At 38.1% G+C, this 20,665-nt stretch overlaps 1 protein-coding gene across 1 annotated transcript in view; it reads left to right on the plus strand.

Moving 5' to 3' along the window:
- Positions 1 to 19,778, plus strand: part of LOC113062221 (ephrin-A3-like) — a 99,990-nt gene extending 80,212 nt beyond the window's left edge. The window contains exons 2-5 of the mRNA XM_026231922.1: positions 8,500 to 8,801; positions 11,433 to 11,498; positions 13,663 to 13,734; positions 18,400 to 19,778. Coding sequence (XP_026087707.1) covers positions 8,500 to 8,801; positions 11,433 to 11,498; positions 13,663 to 13,734; positions 18,400 to 18,518 — 559 coding nt within the window. The 3' untranslated portion in view covers positions 18,519 to 19,778. The remainder of the gene's footprint in view (positions 1 to 8,499; positions 8,802 to 11,432; positions 11,499 to 13,662; positions 13,735 to 18,399) is intronic.
- Positions 19,779 to 20,665: the final 887 nt, after the last annotated feature.

Consider the following 20,665-nt stretch of genomic DNA (forward strand, 5'->3'; position numbering starts at 1 on the left):
TTATACAAGATTTATTTTTCCATTTTTCATAGAAATCCACTGTTCAGCATAAGATGCTTTATATTCTTTTACTAAATAAATACGAGATACAAATCATCTGGATATAAATTGAAATGCATCCTATTGAAAAAGAGAAGAGGTTGAGGGTTGGAGATGAAAAGCTCTGCATCCATTTCTTAAGATTCAAAACATGTTGAGATTAGAAGCCTGAGTTATCGTCCACACAAACAAATATGAAAAGGTCACATACATACACTTTCAGTCTGTTCAGTGGGTGGTGTTATCAGAGAACTATGCTTATTCACTTATTTAAGTGGCCAATGTGAGCACTAGTACGAGCTTCTATTTCAGTTCTCTAAAGCCCCGTCTTCTGAATAATGTATGAATGCAGTCTAGATTTAGTGGCCACAGACATTCTTTAAGGACTTGTTCACACGTGTCCTGTTCGGTGGGATTGCTCTGTTAGTTTGTTTCATTTGAGTAAGTGTGGACGCTGCCATCCGAACCCTGGTGTGCACCAAACGAACTCTGGTGCGATTCGAATGAAATATAAACGCAACATGGACCAAATACTTATAAACGAACCAAAAACAGGAAGTAATGGCAAGATGCGAAGATATGCAACATGATTGGACGTGTTCGATGAGTCCAGTCATGAAATATACATCATGCAACCTGACCAATCTGGTTTTGAATGTATCAATAAGCCTTTAGTTTCTGTATCTTTAGTTTCACTGTAAAAAATGCCTGTGTGAATGCTCAGCAGACCAGGACCAAATGTTTTGTATTAATTTTTTGGCCAGAACCAAGAGAACTGAACTAAGTGTGAACGTACCTTAACCTGCTAAAGTGGAGCATTGTTAATGCGGTTTTGAAGGATTCAATGTAGAATAAAATAATATCCTTGTATGCCAATCTGACAATGTTCAGACAATGAGAGTGCCATTCCCAATGATAGTGACTTTTTTTCTGTCTTTTTTCACAATTAATCTTGAAATGCAGTGGATCTCTCACTTGAAAATGAAAGGCTATAAAAATGAGTAATTATTAGATTAGATTAGATTAGATTCAACTTTATTGTCACTGCACATGTAGGTACAAGGCAACGAAATGCAGTTAGCATCTAACCAGAAGTGCAATAATCAGTAAGTACAGAATAAAGGTCTATAATATGTACAATAACTATACAGGTAAGTATTATGGACATAATTTACAGATATTAAATACTATAAGCACGATATACAGATAGGTGTACTATGAACATACTATACAGATGGGCTATGTAAAAGTGTATGTACACTATAGGCAGAACTATGAACATTATTTACAGTATTGCAATGGACAGTAAAGTGCATCAAAAATATTTCAGTGTGCAAATGGATTATACAGTGTTCCTGGATGAACATACAGTACTGCAAGTAATAACAAGTTACTGTTTTTTGCTTGTTGTGAATAAATAAATAAATCAGTCAGAGTGTTGAAGAGGGGGAGGAGTCTATGTGTGTGGTGTGAGGGGTGTCAGAGGGCAGAGTTCAGCAAGGAGACAGCTTTAGGGAAAAAGCTGTTCCTGAATCTTGTTGTCTTTGTCCGGAGGCTCCTGAAGCGCCTCCCAGAGGGCAGGAGGTTAAACAGTCCATGGTCAGGGTGAGAGGAGTCCTTGAGAATGCTGCGAGCTCGACGTAGACAGCGTTTCCTCTGGATGTCCTCAAGAGCAGGAAGTGGTGTCCCTGTGATTCGTTGGCCAGTTTTCACCACCCTCTGCAGTGCCTTGCGGTCAGCCACTGAACAGTTCCCATACCAGACTGTGATGCAACTGGTCAGGATGCTCTCGATCGCACACCGGTAAAAGTTCACCAGGATGGTTCAAGACAGCTGGTTCTTCTTCAGTGTCCTGAGGAAGAAAAGGCGCTGCTGAGCCTTCTTGACCAGGCTGGAGGTGTTTGTGGCCCAGGACAGGTCCTCCGAGATGATGGTTCCCAGGAACTTGAAGCTGGAGACACTTTCAACAACCATCCCGTTATTGTGGATGGGGTCAGGACTGCTTCCTTTCTTCTTCCTGGAGTCCACAATGAGGTCCTTGGTCTTATTGGTGTTAAGGAGCAGATTATTGTCAGCGCACCATGTGGCCTGGTGCTGTACCTCTTCCCTGTAGGCAGTCTCATCGTTGTCTGTGATGAGGCCAATCACCGTGGTGTCGTCTGCAAACTTAATGATGGAGTTGGATCCATGCACAGGCTTCCAGTCGTGGGTGTAAAGGGAATAAAGGAATGGGCTCAGCACACAGCCCTGTGGTACGCCAGTGTTAAGTGTGATGGTGGTGGAGTGGGTGTGGTCTGACCGAACATGCTGAGGCCTGTTGGTCAGAAAATCCATAATCCAGTTGCAGAGGGAGGTGTTAATGTCCAGGTCTCCAAGTTTTGTGGTCAGCTTGGAGGGAATGACGGTGTTAAATGCTGAACTGAAGTCAACAAACAACATCCTAACATACGTGTTGTTATGGTCCAGGTGTGTGATTGCAGAGTGCAGCACTGTGCATACTGCATCCTCTGTGCTCATATTTCTGCAGTAGGCAAATTGGTGTGGGTCCAGTGTGGGTGGGAGGCAGTCTTTGAGGTGTGCTAGGACCAGTCGCTCGAAGCACTTCATAATGATGGGTGTGAGTGCTACGGGGCGGTAGTCATTGAAGCACGTTGGGGAGGAGTGTTACGGTACTGGCACAATGGATGAGGACTTAAAACATGTTGGCACAGTTGCTTGGGTGAGGGACAGGTTGAAAATGTTTGTGGATACCCCTTTAAGCTGCTCTGCACATCCCCTAAGCACACGTCCAGGAATGCGATCAGGGCCAGCAGCCTTGCGTGCGTTGATCCGGCTCAGTGCAGTGTGGACATCTGTGGAGGTGAGTTTTAGAGGTTGGTGGTCAGCTGAGGCTGAGATTTTGGTGGCCGTCTCCTTGCTGTCGCTGTTGAAGCGAGCATAAAAGTCATTTAGATCGTTAAGGAAGGAGACGTCCGTGACTCTTGGAGTGGAGTTGCTTGACTTGTAGTCACTGATGATCTGGAGGCCCTACCACATGTGTCGGGGGTCAGAGTTGGAAAAGTGTTCCTCTACCTTCAGCTTGTGGCAGTACTTGGCCTTTTTGATGCCCCTTTTCAGACTAGCCCTGGATTTACTGTAGGCCTGAGCGTCGTCTGACCTGAAGGCAGTGTTGTGGGCTTTCAGCAGAAGTCGCACCTCCTTGTTCATCCATGGCTTCTGATTAGGGTATGTTGTTATCTGTTTTTCTGTTGTTACACTGTCAATGGTAGAGTTGCTGTGATCCAGTACAGAGGAGGTGTAGATATCAATGTCCGTGTGAGAGCCACAGGCAGCCTGTGAAGCAAACATACTCCAGTCAGTGTGTTGAAACCTGTCTTGAAGTAAAGAGTCTGCTCCAGTTGGCCACACTTTGATGGTCCTCACTGATGGCTTCACACAGTTGATGAGGGGTGAATACTTAGGGGTGAGAAACAAAGAAAGATGATCAGACTGTCTGAGGTGGGGGAGGGGGGTCGTGATGTAAGCTCAATTAATGTTTGTATAAACATGATCCAAAGTTTTGTCTCCTCTGGTGTGGCGAGAAGGGTCTGGCTGCAGACTTGCACTTGCGATCTCAGACTTACATTCTCAGACTTGCACTCTCAGACACTCTAGCGACGTCACTTGCAGTCTTTATTATTATTATTTTTTTCTATTAATTGATAACTTTTTGTTTGAATCTTTCAACATTTTACAACAGTAGCCAGGTGGTGAAGAAAAGAAAAAAGAAACTAAATTGCAATGTCACTTGCAATCGCTACTTGCACAACTATACACAAAGTCTTTCGTTAAGCGTTTTCCTCCTGTAGAAAAAAACAAACACTTAATATGGCATAATATATTAGGATACGTTAAGTTCAATTAAAAGACCAAATTCGATATATAGTTATTATTTAATGTACAACAAGGCAAGCAGATGGCTATGAACACAATGCGAAGGCTTAATGTGGCCTAATAATTGACTAAGATGATAAAGACAATTCAGCATGCATAGCCTATATGTCTTGTTGTTGACTCAACGTATATACAGACCAGCAAATATGAACGTGCATTATGAAATGCATTAAGTGATTTTAAAAGGATCAGCTCCGTACAGGCAAGCAGACGAGTACAGAACGCAGTGCATTAAATTGTACATTAAACGTTTTCCTCCTATAGAAAAGCATTATAAATAAAACACATAATGTAGCTTAATGGACAAAGACAGTGATATAAACAAGTTGTAGACAGTTTATTCTATATGGAAAAATGCTTAGCGCGAAACTTTGTGCATTACGTTTATTTACCACCACAGCTTCTTGTCTCCATTGGCAACAAGCAAGATTTGTGTCGATTGCAAGGTAGCAGAGAGTGCAAGTAGCGATTGCAAGTGACATTGTAAATTTTTTTATTTTTTTCTTGTCTTCGCCACCTGGCTACTGTTATAAAATGTTGGGAAATTCAAACAAAAAGTAAAAAAAAAAAAAAAAAAAAGTGCAAGTGACGTCACTAGCGGAAGTGTCTGAGAGTGCAAGTCTGAGAATGCAAGTCTGAGAGTGCGAGTGCAAGTCTGCAGCCAGACCCTCTTGGGTGTGGCAGGAAACATGCTGGTGAAATTTGGGGAGTACTGTTTTTAATTTGCAGTGATTAAAATCACCCGCGAAAATAAAAGCAGCCTCCAGGTAAGCAGTCAGTTGTTTACTAATGGTTGCATGAAGTTCGTTCAAAGCAAGCTTGGCATTAGCATCCGGTGGAATATAGACTGCGGTTATTATGGTGGAAGTAAACTCCCATGGCAGATAAAAAGGTCTACATTTAACCATGAGAAACTCTAGGTTAGCTGAGCAATGTCTCCCAACAATGACAGTGTTCGTACACCAAGCTTTGTTGACATAAATGCACAATCCACCACCTCTTGTCTTGCCGGAGTCATCTGCTGTTCTATCTGCCCGGAACGTGTAGCGTCCGGCTAGCTCAATAGCATTGTTGGGTACGTCGCTGTGTAGCCATGTTTCTGTGCAAACAATATATGAAATTAAAATGTATTAAATAAACTTTACCTTCTTTCTATTGTTTCCTGTTGAATGCTCATCTGTTTTATGGCATTATTAGACACTGTTCTTCAGAGACCCACCAGAAGGTGCCATATATTGGTAGACCTGATATTAAAGAACTGATTTAGTAGAAAACTGTAAATATTGATACAAATATTGGTTGTCTAATTGCTCGGAATTACGTTTAATGTCTCAGTTTTTGTCTACACTCAACTACTTTTTCTGATGTACCTTTGTGCATTGGTCTCCCATTGATACTCAAGTATTTTTTTGCCATTGGTAGTAACTGTATAGCATCACTACTTAAACACTGTTCAGTTATACTCAGCCACACTGAATTGACAATGCTGTTATCTTTCAAATCACCAGCTCTCATTGAAAATGAATGACCAAGGGCCACTTTGTTGCTGCAAATCGCTGTAGGTGTGAACACCAACACTTTGAAACACATTTAGGTGCAGTTTAAAGTAAATTTGAACAGAGTGTTTGGCTTTTTACCCAAAGCATTTTAGCAGGCAGTTCTCAAGTTTCAACCATTATCACTGAAGAGGTGTCTTTTTTTGGATTCTTTAGATTATGTACAGTAGATACTTGAGAATCTCCCTCTCGTTCTCTATCTCACTGTCTCTCTCACGTTGTCTCTCTATCTACCCATGTGAATCATCCGCGGATTGCCCCCGGGAGTGAATTTTCTGTGTTATAGCTTTAACCTTTTACTGGGAATCCATCACAGTAATAGCCAGCCAAGACTGCGTCAGATACCATTTTAGCAATGTTTAAAGCTCAGAAGCAAACTGTGCACAGAGCTGCAGTTGTGTGATAAAAACATATAATGACGTGTGGAGCCTGGCGTGGACTAAACAAAATAGTTCAGGATGGATATCTGGGCGTTATCAACTTTTATAGAGCTGTTAAAAGGCTGTTAGATGTGGTGAATGCATTTTTAAAGGTTGGCAAGGTGCTAATCATTCAGCTGTATGAAATATGTATGTACTGGAATTGGTAGCTGTATAGCATGTAATAGTATGTGGTACTTGTTTGTCAGGCAAGTGTACTGCAGAGTAATTTAACTAACAGACAGCTGAGTAAAAAATATCAACAATAAGGAACCATTTTTTTTACTTCTACGCATGTCTGTATGTCATCTTTTAAATAAATAAAAAAGAGAGAGGGAGAGAAAAAAAGATCAGGAATTTTTATTTCATTTTATCAAAAGGAATATGTCGGAAAACAACGAAAAGTAAAATTATTTTTAAAAAGGATAAAACATGGATGGATGAAAAAAAAGATAGTGGTATCACTGGAATATATCAGATACATGTCTCAGTGAATAAAGTGTGTGAATTGAAGATTTTCTTTAATGGTTAGTGTGAAGACTTTGGCCCTGAAGGCTGTTCATTGTGTTCTGAAATGATTATTAGCTGGAAATGTTGCTTCTATCTATCACTTTAATTCCTATCACTTTCTCTATCTCTCCCTCCCTCCTGCTTTGCCTTCTAACAAGGTTTTCCTTCCCACTGAAAAGAGAATGATGATGAGACAGCAAAATGGGAAAGTGAGAAAAGAGAAGAAGAGGGAAAACCATTACTCCGTTTTCACACTTCAATACATGTGCACGTCCCTGGGGAGCGCTCCATCTCTCTCTCTCTCTCTCTCTCTCTCTCTCTCTCTCTCTCGTCTGTGGGTGTCATGGGGCAGACACAGTTGCGTAACACTTTATCTATAGAGCATGTACACTAAAGAGCATAAACACATGGTGATGTGGCACAATAATACTGTAACATATTGCACTTGTCCAGGAAGACACATGCACATTACTGTAGGTTACTTTTAATGTAGTGAGTGCTACATCACAAACACATTTCAAGGGATAGTTCACCCAGAAATCTGCTCACCTCTGGAATTATATTTGCTTAAAAAAATGAACGTAACTATAAAACTGAACGTAACTTTTTCAGAAACTATCAAAACTATGCCATTACAAAAGAAGAAAAATGAACTCAGTTGCACAAATTCAACAGGCTTTTCAAATATGCTTCATTCTTTGTTAATGTTCTTCAAAGATTTGTTTTCGCGCTAATCGTGGATTCTGAATGCATTGCCACAGATTTCTCTTATGTTTCGCAGTTTTTTCGTTTGGTGTTTTGACACAAACCTCTCGTGGGGGCGGGGTTAACAATGATCTGCTCTGATTGGATAGTGAGCTTTTGATTGACAGGTGCTCTCTTGGATATATGGCGTGCATATTGGAAAGCTCTCGCGCTGATTTGTATGCAATATGTCATGCTTTGTATTGCTTAATTCTTATTTTAGTTATTTTAGTTTTTACTCACCTTTTGGGGACATTTTGGTCCCTGCAGTGTAAAAACCTGACCAACAAACTCACACCCCTCAAAATCATCATCTTCAGCAGTGTCAAGTACATCAGCGTCCCAATTCTGTGCCTATCTGTACCCATATCATCCTTTGTTTTCCTGCACTTTCATTTCATCTTTCCTCACTCTTTCATCTTCTCCCTTTATCTTTCTCTTTTCCTCTCCTTGCCTGCTCCCTCTCCCTAAATATAGCAGCTTTGAAGCGTCCCTCCACAAAACACACTGCATAACAAAAATCTTTCATTCAGTCTGCATGTGTGTGAGCGAGAGAGAGAGAAAGCCCTAATCAAAGATGTGATTGCCATCTGTTGTGTATTGATAAAAGGCTAAGAAAGACACTGATTAAAATACAGGAAAAAAGCTTTAGCAAAAAAAAAAAAAAAGCAGATACGGTGAGTAAAAAAGGAGGAGTGAAGCTGTAAAGCGGACACGTGACTGATGTGCATTTTAGAAAGCAAAAAATAACAAAAACAGCTTGCATATGTAGTAGTACAGAAAGTGTGTAGAAAAGAGAAATGAAGTGTGAAGAAAGACAGAAACTGAGGAGAAGGGTTAGCGGAAGAGGAATGGGTGACATTTCTGATCCTCATTTTGTAATTGAATAATAATCTCCTGTGGGACCTGACCTAGAAGCGTGCAAGTGTGTGTATAAGTACTTTTTTTTCTTCTGTTAGAGCTTGTGTTGAGACAGTCACATTAGAAGAGCTGCTGTAAAATGATATACTGCCCCCTGTTGTTTGATCAGTGTCTCACATGCATTAAGCATGAAAAATGATCTGGTTTAATGTGCTGTGGAAAAGCATTGAAATATAACTGCTTTTCCGTTCAAGCAGGACTTACACGTTTTAAAAGGTCAATGAGATCTTCCATTTTTCTTCCTTTTTCCTGTCTGCCCATAGGGAAATCTAAAGCATATGACACTGATGCCATTCGATTAACAAAAACACTGTATTCTTATAATAATATTTTGTTTGTTTCTCTTTTTCCCATTCCTTCCTCTGTCTTTCTTTCAGCTTGCGGAGAGAGGGCTACACTGTACAGGTCAGTGTCAACGACTACCTGGACATTTACTGTCCACACTACAACCAGAGCCAGCGGGGGGCGCTAGAGCGCGGTGTGGCCGAGCAGTACGTTCTCTACATGGTCAGTTACCGAGGCTACCGCACCTGCGACCCACAGATGGGCTTCAAACGCTGGGAGTGCAACCGGCCGCACGCCCCCCACGCTCCCATTAAGTTCTCAGAGAAATTCCAGCGTTACAGCGCCTTCTCGCTGGGCTATGAATTCAACGTGGGTCATGAGTACTACTATATATGTGAGTATTGGTTGCTTTCTAATGATATTTTTGTTATTTTGTTATTTTCTTTTCATCTGTTTAGTTGTTTGGTTTTATCTACAAAGCATCAGAATCACAAACCTCAAAAATTGTAAGTACACTGATGTATTGAAGTTCTATTGATTAGGAAGGGGAATAATAATAACAATAACAATTAAAACAATATTTAAAACATACATCAGTTATCAAATAAAAGCTTTTATTTGACATGAAATGGGTTGACTCATAGAGGCTGGTATGTGTTATCTTACACTTTTACTTTTATAGTTTATATATATATATATTTAGAATAAATATATATAAATATATATATATATATATATATATATATATATATATATATATATATATATATATATATATATATATATATATATTTAAAATTAGTTTCTATTTTTTGTACTTTCTGTTTTTATTTTAATTTGATAAACATTTAATAAACATTTAATAAACATTTAGTAATTTTGTTCATTATTGTTATGGTAGATTGACATGAATGTTGCTTTGACAAGTAGCTGAAGTAAAATAAATAAGTGAAGTAAAAGTAACATTTTGTTTTAGTTTATTTCAGTTAATGTTTTGTTTTTGTTGTTGTTGTTTGTTTTTGTTTTTGAGAAACAAAAATATTATTATGGCTTTAGTTTTAGTTACTTCAAATTCAAATTAAGCTCAATTAAAAATATTAGTACCTATCTGTCCATCCAAGGCAAAAACTGAATTTGTGCTAAAAAAAAGAAAAAGAAAGGAAATTTTGCAAAACAAACATTTTTCCAATTAGCTTATCCATTGCCTTCAAGAGAAGAAAAAAATTCCCTTTTGGGGAAATTACCTCAAAATAGAAATGTAAATTGGAGCCAATGGGGAAACCACTTTCATTAAACATAATAAACCATGCTTTGAAGAATTACATTTTTGCTAGCAATCTTTTGGCAGATGCTTAATGCCTTAAATAATAACATGCTAGAACATTCTGGAAGGTGATTCTAGCCTAAGTGAATTATACAGTAATACTTATCTGAGTGAATTAATCAGTCACATGACTAAATCAAAGTCACACTTTAGTTATTGACACACATTCTTTAATTTATTCAGTAATTGTGTTTCAGTTGTAGTTTATGAGTATTGTTATCTCACTAAATAAACATTATACTCAACTTAGTGTGTACATTTGTGTTCAAATTCTGCTGATAGAATCGAATCTTAATGTTTCAAGTCACAACTTCTAATGCAGCATTGCAATATTTGCATAAGAACATGTGAATGGAAAAGCTGGCGGCACACTACCTCAGAAAATGCTCCTCAGTTTGTAAAAACAAGCTAGCAATGGAAGTATCTGGGGCAAACGTTGCACAATTACAAATGGATTTCTGTCAACAAACTCAGGTGCAAGTCAAAACTATGTCTGTGGTTATTGACAGCATGCCACTGATTCTGTCCAACTTGCATTTAACATAACACTCCTTTAAAGTGCTCTTTAGCTGGCAAGTTCCAGGTTGCAGTAAGCTAACTTTATCTGAACTCCACTTAGCGAAAAGGTTATTACACAGAGAAAGGCGTACTGGTGAGCAGATGGAGGTTTAGTGCTTTGTTCATGCAGACATTGTTAACAGAAGTGCCTTGGCAGGATCCTCCCTTTCGTGATATGGTTTATTGTTATGAAGCGGTAGTTTATTTATTTCAAATACAACCATGTTTCATTCATTTTTCCAAATCACAGCTGAAAATAAAAGAAAGCTCCCAAGGACAGGTTCAAATGCATGTTTCCCAGCAGTCCATTTCCTCTCAAAACTGCCTTGTTTGGTCAAATAGTGACAGCTTCGCCATCCAAAGGAGCTTGTTATTGAGATATGGACGTTACGGGCGGCCGCCGATCATCAGTCTCTCTGGCATTCGGGTCAATCACTACCAATTAGAGCGCACCCATTTTGATTGAAAACTTTTTAATGCAGGCTGTAAACCGAGTGTTAATAGAGCACTGCTAATGATGATTTTCTGATGCATGTCCCAGCTAATGCTAATAGTCGTCTTCATTAGTGCAGTCTGTAGGCAGGTTATTAGCGATAGTATGACAACTATTTGGTATTGAAAAATGGCATCACACTCAAACATTTCTATGACATCGTGGCCCATATGTTTATCAACCTGAAAACAAGAAACGTTATCTGTGTCTGAGCTCAGGGGAGTTCATTTGGGGCCAGTTCATCAATCGCAAATGGTATCTGCAGCTTGTAGAAATTGATAATTTAGTAAACGTTCACTGTATCTGTTTTGATCAATGTTATTTATTTTGTGATGGTTTTATCTTAATTTAAAAACAATGTATTATAACTGCAAAGACAATTTTACTGTATCCCACAATGCTACGTGCTTGTTAAGCTGTTTTTACAACAACAACAAAAAAAAATACTATTTTTTAATTATTAATATTGTATAATCCACTGTTTCACACTATTGAGAACTAATAAGCAGTTTGTATATGCTGTATATGCTGCATAGTGTTCATTGAAGTAGTAAAGGAGCATCACATTAAGATCCTTAAAATGATGTCAGTGCGTGTTATTGTCCAGTAGGTGGCAGTAGGTTAATGTTTGTGCTGTCATGTTATTGCAGCTACACCAATCCATCACCATGGACACAGCTGTTTAAGACTGCGGGTGTTTGTCTGTTGTTCTACAGGTGAGCATCATCACACACACACAAAAAGCATGCAAACCACAAGAAGAGGTCATGATGATAGGTTTAATGTGTGTTTGTGTGTGAGCAAACTATTAATGCTTGAACACGTTCCGTGGCCTCTTTGATCAGAGCCATGTGTGGAGAGGTCCTCTCATCCCCTGCTCTCTCTTTCACTTTCTCTTGTCTCTTCTCTTTGCTTTCTCTTTCTTTGATAGCGTAACTTACGCAGCTCTTTAATTGCATTAATCACTGATATATCTCAGTTATATATGTGTATATTTTTGTAAATGCTTTGTAAACGTACTGTACATAACTATCTTTTGAAGTTTGAACGCGTTGTGTTTAAATAAGGGATAGCAAGAAATTCAATTTTATTCATTTAATTTAATTTATGCATTTAGCAGACGCTTTTATCCATAGTGACTTACAGTGCATTCAGGCTATCAATTTTTACCTATCATGTGTTCCCGGGGAATCAAACCCCCAACATTGCGCTTGCTATGCAATGATCTATCAATTGAGCTAATATAAACTCTATATTAAACTAATAAATATATGCATTTTTGCAATAAACATAAGCATGCTATTCCATAGCAGCATGTATATATATATATATATATATATATATATATATATATATATATATATATTAGGGGTGTAACGATACGCGTATTCGTATTGAACCGTTCGGTACGACGCTTTCGGTTCGGTACGCGGTACGCATTATGTATACCGAACGGTTCGTTGGAGTAATTAATTATATTTGAAAAAAAAAAAAAGAGAGAGAAAGAAATATAATGATATGCGTTCAACAAGGTAGCCCAATAACCCAAACAACGTAACAGGCAACACCCCTGACACTCCCGAAGAAGAAAAAAACACCATCTTATATGTTTATGTTAGGCTACTCAGAGTAAGCAGGCGCTTGCTCACTCAGTACGCGCTGAAGGCTCGTTGCAAAATAGCCAATGCGTTTAACAGACTAGAAATGAGAAGATCCTCCAATAACCAACAGGTCTGGTGTTTGGGTGCACTTTGGATTCCCTTTAAGCTATAATGGTGATGGCAAGAGAGTGGTGGATAAAAAAACAACGGTATGTCGCATCTGCAACATGACAGGGTACACCAGCGGGATTACAAAAAAAAAAAAACACCAGCGGGAATATCTGGGATATATGCGTCAGTACTATCTGGGAAAAGACGAAAAAAAGGAGAAACATGCACGCAGCAAACTATCCCTGCAGCATTTAGACACTATAGCTTACAGGGAATCCAACCCAAACACCAGACCTGTTGGTTATTTTAGGATCTTATATTTCTGGTCTGTTAAATGCATTAGACATTTTGCAACGAGCCTTCAGCGCGTGCTGAGTGAGCGAGCGCCTTAGGGGCCGTTCACATATCGTGCCTAAAAACGCATGGAAAACGCTAAGCGCTTCTTTCTCCTCCTTTCCAAAGTGCTCGGGCAGAAGCGCTCATGAGGCGTCTGTCTTTGCTAAGCAACAATGACGTGCTCTCTCCATGAGACGCGGAAATTTCAGCGAAGGATAAATGGATTTGCAGCTCTAAAAATCGCTTGCAGTAGCTCTGCTACTAAATTTATTTCAAAATTGCAATCCATATACAACTATGATCAGCTGTTCCTTCATCTTGGCTGAGCTCTCAACGTTGTTACGGGAAAGGATGAAGCTGATTGGTTGGTTCTTGTCACATGACCCGCGGTGCGCTTGCGGCATTCTGAAAAGTTGAGATGTTTTTACATTTTGCTGTATCTAAAACGTATCGAACCGAACCGAACCGAACTGTGACATCAGTGTATCGTATCGAACCGAACCGTGAATTTTGTGAACCGTTACACCCCTAATATATATATATATATATATATATAGTATAAAAATACTATAAATGCAAAGAATGTATAGACTGAAAGTTGAAAATAAATTATTTACCCTTATTCTTCCTATATGAGTTTCGCAAATGTTCATAATCATAGAATTGTATTTATTTATTACACAAAATCAGCTTTTGACATGCTTTTTTTTTTTGTTTTTTTTTTTTGCAAAATTCATCTAATTTTCATTTTTGGGTGTACTATGCTTTAAGTGTCCGAATAGTCTTTTGGGGCCACTGTATGCTGAAAGATCTTGTGTTTTCTCTGCTACAGTCTCTAATGCAGATGATGACTCAGACCAGAGTCCACCTGACTACACTGTCAGACCCAAACTGCATGACATTGGTGAGTGAACACATACACACATAAACACAGGAAACCTGCACACACATTGGCTTTATAAAAGTATGTAACACAAATGTTTATCTGCGCTCAGAAATATATTTTAATCTGTCTCGTAAGCATCTGAAATTCCTCATGAAACCAGAATAACCATTTGGCCAGATAGGAATGTCCTGTAACCAGGGGACGGCCTAAAGCAAACAAATGAATGCATTTATTCATTCTCTCTATTTTTGCCTTCTCATGCTCACTCAAATGTTAGTTTTATTCTGAGAAATCGAGCTGTAAATGCATCTGAAACGAATGTCCAGCAAATACCCAGAAACCCAAGTTCACATCAGGATCACAGGAAGGATCACCCACGTGCCCTTGCTAAAACACATAACAAAACAAATAGCTGGCACTTTACACCGCCCTCGGCATCCAAAAGCACTCCAGCAGTAGGTCTGTTTGTGTATTTGTGCGTGTGTGTGTGTGTGTGAGTAGATGGCAGTAAAATGGAAACTGATTCTTGTATCCATTTATGACACTCATACACCACATGAACAAATGAACCCTCTATTTGTACCCAGATCCTCCTACTTCTAAAGCTGTCAGCATCCAGTTAGCTTTCCCAAACCATATTTAATAAAAAAACACATTGCTAACATGTCAATCCAAGTGCAGCTGTCTTGAAAAGTACGTTTTACTTTATTTTATGTCAACAGCTCCATAATACCATCATTTGTGCTGATGCTGCATTAAAACATTCGTTCTGTTTAGGTCTTTGTATAGTACACATTAGGGGCCCTGTAGTGTGTTTGCTAGTTTCAGTCCGGCGCCGTTCGCATTTTCCCGTCCAGAGCCATGTCGTTTAATTAGCAAATGCATTTGCGCTCATTTGTGCGCCCATGGACATGCTGTTTTAAAATAGAGGTGTGTTCAGGCGCATTGCTGGCGCATTGCTATTTTAAGGAGCTGAAAATAGACTGCCCATAGACCTGGACTAAGGTCTGGTGCAATGTTTTTTCTTTGTTATTTAAAGAGTGTGTTAGTATAGGCGGGTCCACAACGCACGTACACGCTGCTTATTAAACACACACTGTAAAAAATAAGTGTAATTTTAACTGTAAAATTTTGTAAAAACGCTACGGAAAATAACTGATAATAGGTTAACAGTAAGTTCCCGTACTATATACAGGGAAAAACTGTAAAAGATCTAACAAAGCATTTAATGTAAATTTACAGTAAAATTCTGTTAATTATACAGCTTTTAGAAGTAAAAAAAGAACAAATCAATGTATAATTTACAGTCTAAAACTGTAAACTGATATTCCCAGAATTCCCTGCGTGACACTCCACGTTTGAAAGTATTTTGTTTAAATAATCATGTTTTTAAATAGTTCTTGTTATCAGTTATGTACATTTGAGCTTTATGTTACATCTTCTGTTGCTTAATGAAAGTTTTTTGCATTATTTAAGTATCACGTGTGTTACCATGATGGTGTTTTGTGTTTCCATAAATGTGCACCTTCTATATGTTAATATATACTTCTGCTTGTGGTGAAGCTACTTGTGATGAGCTTTGATACTTCATGTGGCTTTCTCTTATACAGTACCATCTTTATTATTGTGGTGGTTGTCAGTATTTTCAAGGTACAAAACAGATTTAATTTTGTGTGTTGTTGAATTTACTGGTTTATATTCACATTTTCTTGTTTGTAAATTACAGCTTTATATTGTAAAATTAACAGTTTTTGGCGTAAATGTGTTTACAGTTTTCTGTATTTTTACAAAATTATTCTGGCAACCACAGCTGCCAAAAAGTTTTTGTAAAAACAACAAGAAATTTTTTACAGTGCAGGGATGCACAGCAGCACACAAACATGCCAAATATTACAAATGAAAGGATTGCAACGCATAAGAATTTTTTGTAGGCTAATTAAAAAAAAAAATATATATATATATATATATATATATATATATATATATATATATATATATATATATATATATATATATATATATTTAAGCCCCCCCCCCCCCCAAAAAAAGAAAACAGCTGAAAGCTAAAGCAATATTTGACTTTTTCCCTCTTCATTTGACTAATAGGCTACTGTAGACATATTTACAAATGATTGGCCAATTGTTGGTTGACCATATAGCCTCTTTTTCCTGGATAAATCCTGGTCAGGATTTCTAAATTGCTCAAAATGTCTGGGTTTTGGTTTTGTTTCCCTATTGACGTGTACTCTACAGTCTATGTGTTTGCATTACTGTGACCGTTCTCTTTAGATCCCACCTTCTTGCATGCCGTTATCATGTACAATGCCAATGCTATTTTAAGTACTTTTCAGTCATTAACTTAAGTAAGTATAAAAGCAATAGGAAAACAGTCAAAACAGACTTTTTAGACATTTTAGCAATCCTGGCCAGGACATTCCTTTATATAGGGGCACCATTCACTGCCGTTTTACAACTTGGAAGAGCCAGAGAAAAAGAGGATGGCCTAGCAAGTGGGATCAGCATAGTCTCAGAGTAGACTCAAATCTACATGTCCTAAGATGAGAAATGAAATGTGACTTGCACTAACCACTGCCCCATGGCTCCAGTAGAGGTATTAATCTAGTTTTTCACCATTTAGTCCAGTTAATTACAGTTTTACGCTGGTAAATTATGCTTCTGCTATTGTATTTATAAAATAGCACAATTTCCTACATAGCCTATGCCATGTTATTGATTTTCCATATTGTTATGCAGTCATGGAAATTTAATGTGTATGTGTGTGAATGTGAAGTGACGTGTGGCCAAGTATGGTGACCTGTACTCTGAATTTGTGCTCTGCATTTAACCCATACATACACCTGAAGACCTGAGACTCGAACCCACAACCTTCGGGTTACAAGCCTGACTCTAAGCATTAGGCCACAACTAATGGTTAAATACATTTCAGTAGCCAGGCTTCCGTATTTTTGTGCAAATCTTAGTATATTGTATACAAAAATGTTAAATGGAAACACCAATATGCAAATATGCTTGTTTTTGTTTTGTTGTTTATCATTGACATTTTATATATATATATATATATATATATATATATATTAGAGCCAATTCTCTTAATTGTGTTAGAAGTGCTGCTATATTTATTTAGCAATATATGCCAATTTTTCACATGAAATTTACACACACACAAATCCTGTTGTTTTTACAAAATAAAATGGGCAGCTGTGGTTGCTAGAATAATTCAGCAAAAAATACATAAACAGTTCAATGCTGCTACAATAACAATAATGCCTGGATTCACAGCTGAAACATTTGTGTGTACTTTTGCACTCTAGACAGTTCTGGTACAGTGCTGGATCAGCACTTGTTGTCCAAAGTCAAATCTGTGTCCTTAAGCAAAACTAATTTAGAGTCACTAAGGTATAAGACTATATTTGTTTGACAGTAATGTTATTCCAGGCTCAACAAAAGATGTTGATCCAGGAACACTTCCTACTTTGTCACACAGAGAGCAGAACCAGTCCTGTTGGATTTTTACCTGTGAGCATCAATAATAACAAATTCCAGACTTTTGCATGATGTGTTGACACGGCTCTCCTGAAACATCCATTGAGCTGTGTGTATGTTCAATCACGTCTGCTATCACAGCAGTGTGTTTAACCTCTAACCGCCCAAACGTCTTTTATCAACATACAGCGTGGCTGCTACAGATAAGAAATATCAAATTTTCTTTGTTTAATTCTGTCTGATATCCTTCCCAGTCTTCTCTCTACAATTATATCTCCTGTTTTAGACAAGATTTCTCTCTCGCTATCTCTCCTCCTCTCTGCTGCCTTTATTTCTCTCTCTCTCTTTCTAAGTGATTATTTCCATCATCAATAACCCTTGTAGAATGTTATAGAGCTTTGGGGCCAGTAATAATACAGAAAATGAATGGATGGTTTAATCTTCCTTATATTTGGAGAAGGCTGTGGGAAAACCGTTACAGTTGATGTACCTTTTGTCATTTGCTGATGTTTAGTAGGTGATCATTTAGTGTCTATATAAGCATCTAACTTTAAGGTCTAACTTTTTCCTTTGGTTGCAGTTGCTTAATGGTAAATGCATTTGTTCTTGACACTGAACCATGGTGCTCATGTGAGGTGTGCAGGTTCAGCTCCAGTCTAGTGTAATTTTCCTATCACATTCTCATTCCCCCTCTCTTTTTTCAATAATTTACAATCCTTTTCTTGAATACCCTGCTGATAGGATTAGCCTAACGTGACAGAAATAGAAATAAAAAGCTTAAGTTAGCTCAGTGAGAATTTATATGGGTATATACATCTATATGATGTCACAGTGTTTGGACATTTTGTGTTATATATTTCTGTAGTCTTATCAAACAATGGAATGTTGTCAGTTTCAGTTTTATAAGCAGTAATTATGAGAAAGTTTTAAATAAGAAATAAAATCAGTATATTTTATTAGTATATTTTATATACTAGTGTTCAAAAATTTGGAGTCCAGAGTTCAGTGTCACACGATCCTTAAGAAATCAGTCTAATCTGCTGACTTGATGCTCAAGAAACATTTCTCCTTATTATCAATGCTTCATGTTTTGGTGAAAACCATCATACTTTTTATTCGGTCTTTAGATGCTCACTAACTTCTTTCTTTCTTTCTTTGATCTCTCTTTCTCTCTCTCAGACGAGTTTAACCCTGAGATCCCTAAACTGGAGAAGAGCGTCAGTGGCAGCAGTCCGTCTGGAGACCGACTGTTAATCACTGTGGCGACGCTTCTCCTCGCTGCTCTCCTCGTGTCCTAGCAACCGTCTCTCCCTCTCTCTGACATTTCTGAGCCAGTAGTCCCGAGCTCTCCGAAAAAAGATCGCCTTTTGTTCAACCTGTGTGGGAGACTATCCAATCAGAACAGATTAACCACTAGTTGAGCCCTGAACGTGGGAGCTAAATGTAGATCTACCACACCCAAATAGTGGCCTTTGTCTCCACAATTTTGGACCTTAGGATTAAGGACGAAATGCATCGTATTTGCCTTTGTGATGGAAGGTCCACTCTTCTCAAACATACTCGCAGAGAAAAACAAAAACAAATCCGGTTTGACAGTGAGGTCTCTACCTCGAGGTACGTCTGTTCTCATCTTCAGTGAACCCGTCCAGACTGGGGCAGCTCTCGAGGTGGACATTTTGAGATTGACATGAGCTCAAATGGATATGACAAGCATGATTGTGCTCAGTGATTTGACCGCTGGACCTCAGCTTAGGGACTCGAGGAGTTTTGGAGACCTTTGATCCTGTCTTAACATTCTGTCACAACCCACACCTATGTGACTGCAACATGTGTCAGTCATTGATAGTGTTGCAGCAGAGATCTGTAAAACTCATTTGCCAGTCACTAAGTTCAGGTGTTAGGCTTATGAATCGTTCACTGAAAGGCACAGCTGATGTTTCTGCTAGTTGCTGGGATGGAGTCTCATTTGTGAGCTGTAATGGGAAACTAGAGGAAGATTATGGTTCAGAAACCATCACTTTTGTTCATTGTGTAACCAAAAGTGTATGGTCATCATAGCAGTGCACATAACAAAAGAGAATCGAGACGGACCGGATAAGGGTAGCTAATAGACTTTTATTTGCTATAGTATGTACGTGCAATCATGGGAAGGTACTGGATTGGCCTGTGCCACTGATTAGCATAGTGGCCATTTTTGTAAGAGCAGTCGAGTCATAAACTGCAATTCGCTGTTTTATATCGAAGAATTGCAATGCAGAATTTGTTTTTACTGTACGATAGATATTTAACTGCTCTTTGAGTACGTTACTTTATATACTTAATTTATTGACTTATTTATTGATCATTTGATCCTTTTTTGAAACTTTGTGAGTTTTGTCGGCTTTTTTGAGGGATCTTTCCTCATCTTTGCTCATGCCAAATTATTTAGTTTGTTTTTGTTTGCTTTTATTTCTGTTTATGTGCCAGCAAATTGAGTCACAACTCATAGTTGCAGAAAAAATCTTTAATTTACATTTAAATGTAATTATTTAGCAGACGCTTTTATCCAAAGCAAATTACAAATGAGAACAATAGAAGCAATCAGACCAACGAGAGAACAACAGCAGTATACAAGTGCCATGACAAGTCTCAGTTATTCTAGCGCAGTACACATAGCTAGTTTTTTTTTTTTTTTAATAGAATAGAATACAAAACAAAAGGTAAGGGGCATCTCATCCATTGGTCTAAGTTGAAATAGGTGCATTATCTTCATAAGGAGAGTCATTATTATAGGACAGTGTGAGATTGTTGTAATCTATATTGGTGGGCGGGGATGGGATGGCTTTTAGGGAGGGGTTTCTTGAAAGGGTGGGGCTTCAGTGCAGTAATGATTGAGTTTGATGAATAAGCATTCCTCAGACCGCTGCAGACAATATCAAGAGTGAATGTCTATGTAAATGTTTCTGCGTTTGTGTCTTATGAGTGTGCACTTTACAGGGGATCATATGAAAGTGCGCGTTTTGGCATTTTCATATGCATTTAGATACACATTTGTAGGAATAGGGCGGGCAGGAACGAAAGCATTTATCATTGTTGGAAACAACAGTACCAATCGTGTTTACCTTACAGTGATAACAAACATGTAAACGAACTCTGAACAACAATTACCAGAATGAAACTGAATAAACCATTCTTATTTAAACAGTCTTACTGTTATTTTTATTGTCTGCAGGTTGCCTTCATAGAACTTCAGAATCATAATCGCCATGACATGATTCTCATAATGTTTTGTGTAAATGAGTTTGCACTGACTCATCCATGTGAAGAACAAATATTTTGTTTGTGCTTTTAGAGATTTTTTGCAATGCTGTTTATAGCCACTCCTTTTTTTCCACAGTACTCTGAAAATATATAATGCACAGTTTTATAGCGACTGCTATAAGAAATTCTAATAACATAAAAATGT

The sequence above is a fragment of the Carassius auratus genome, chromosome 44 (genome assembly GCF_003368295.1).
Source record: "Carassius auratus strain Wakin chromosome 44, ASM336829v1, whole genome shotgun sequence".
NCBI lineage: Eukaryota > Metazoa > Chordata > Actinopteri > Cypriniformes > Cyprinidae > Carassius > Carassius auratus.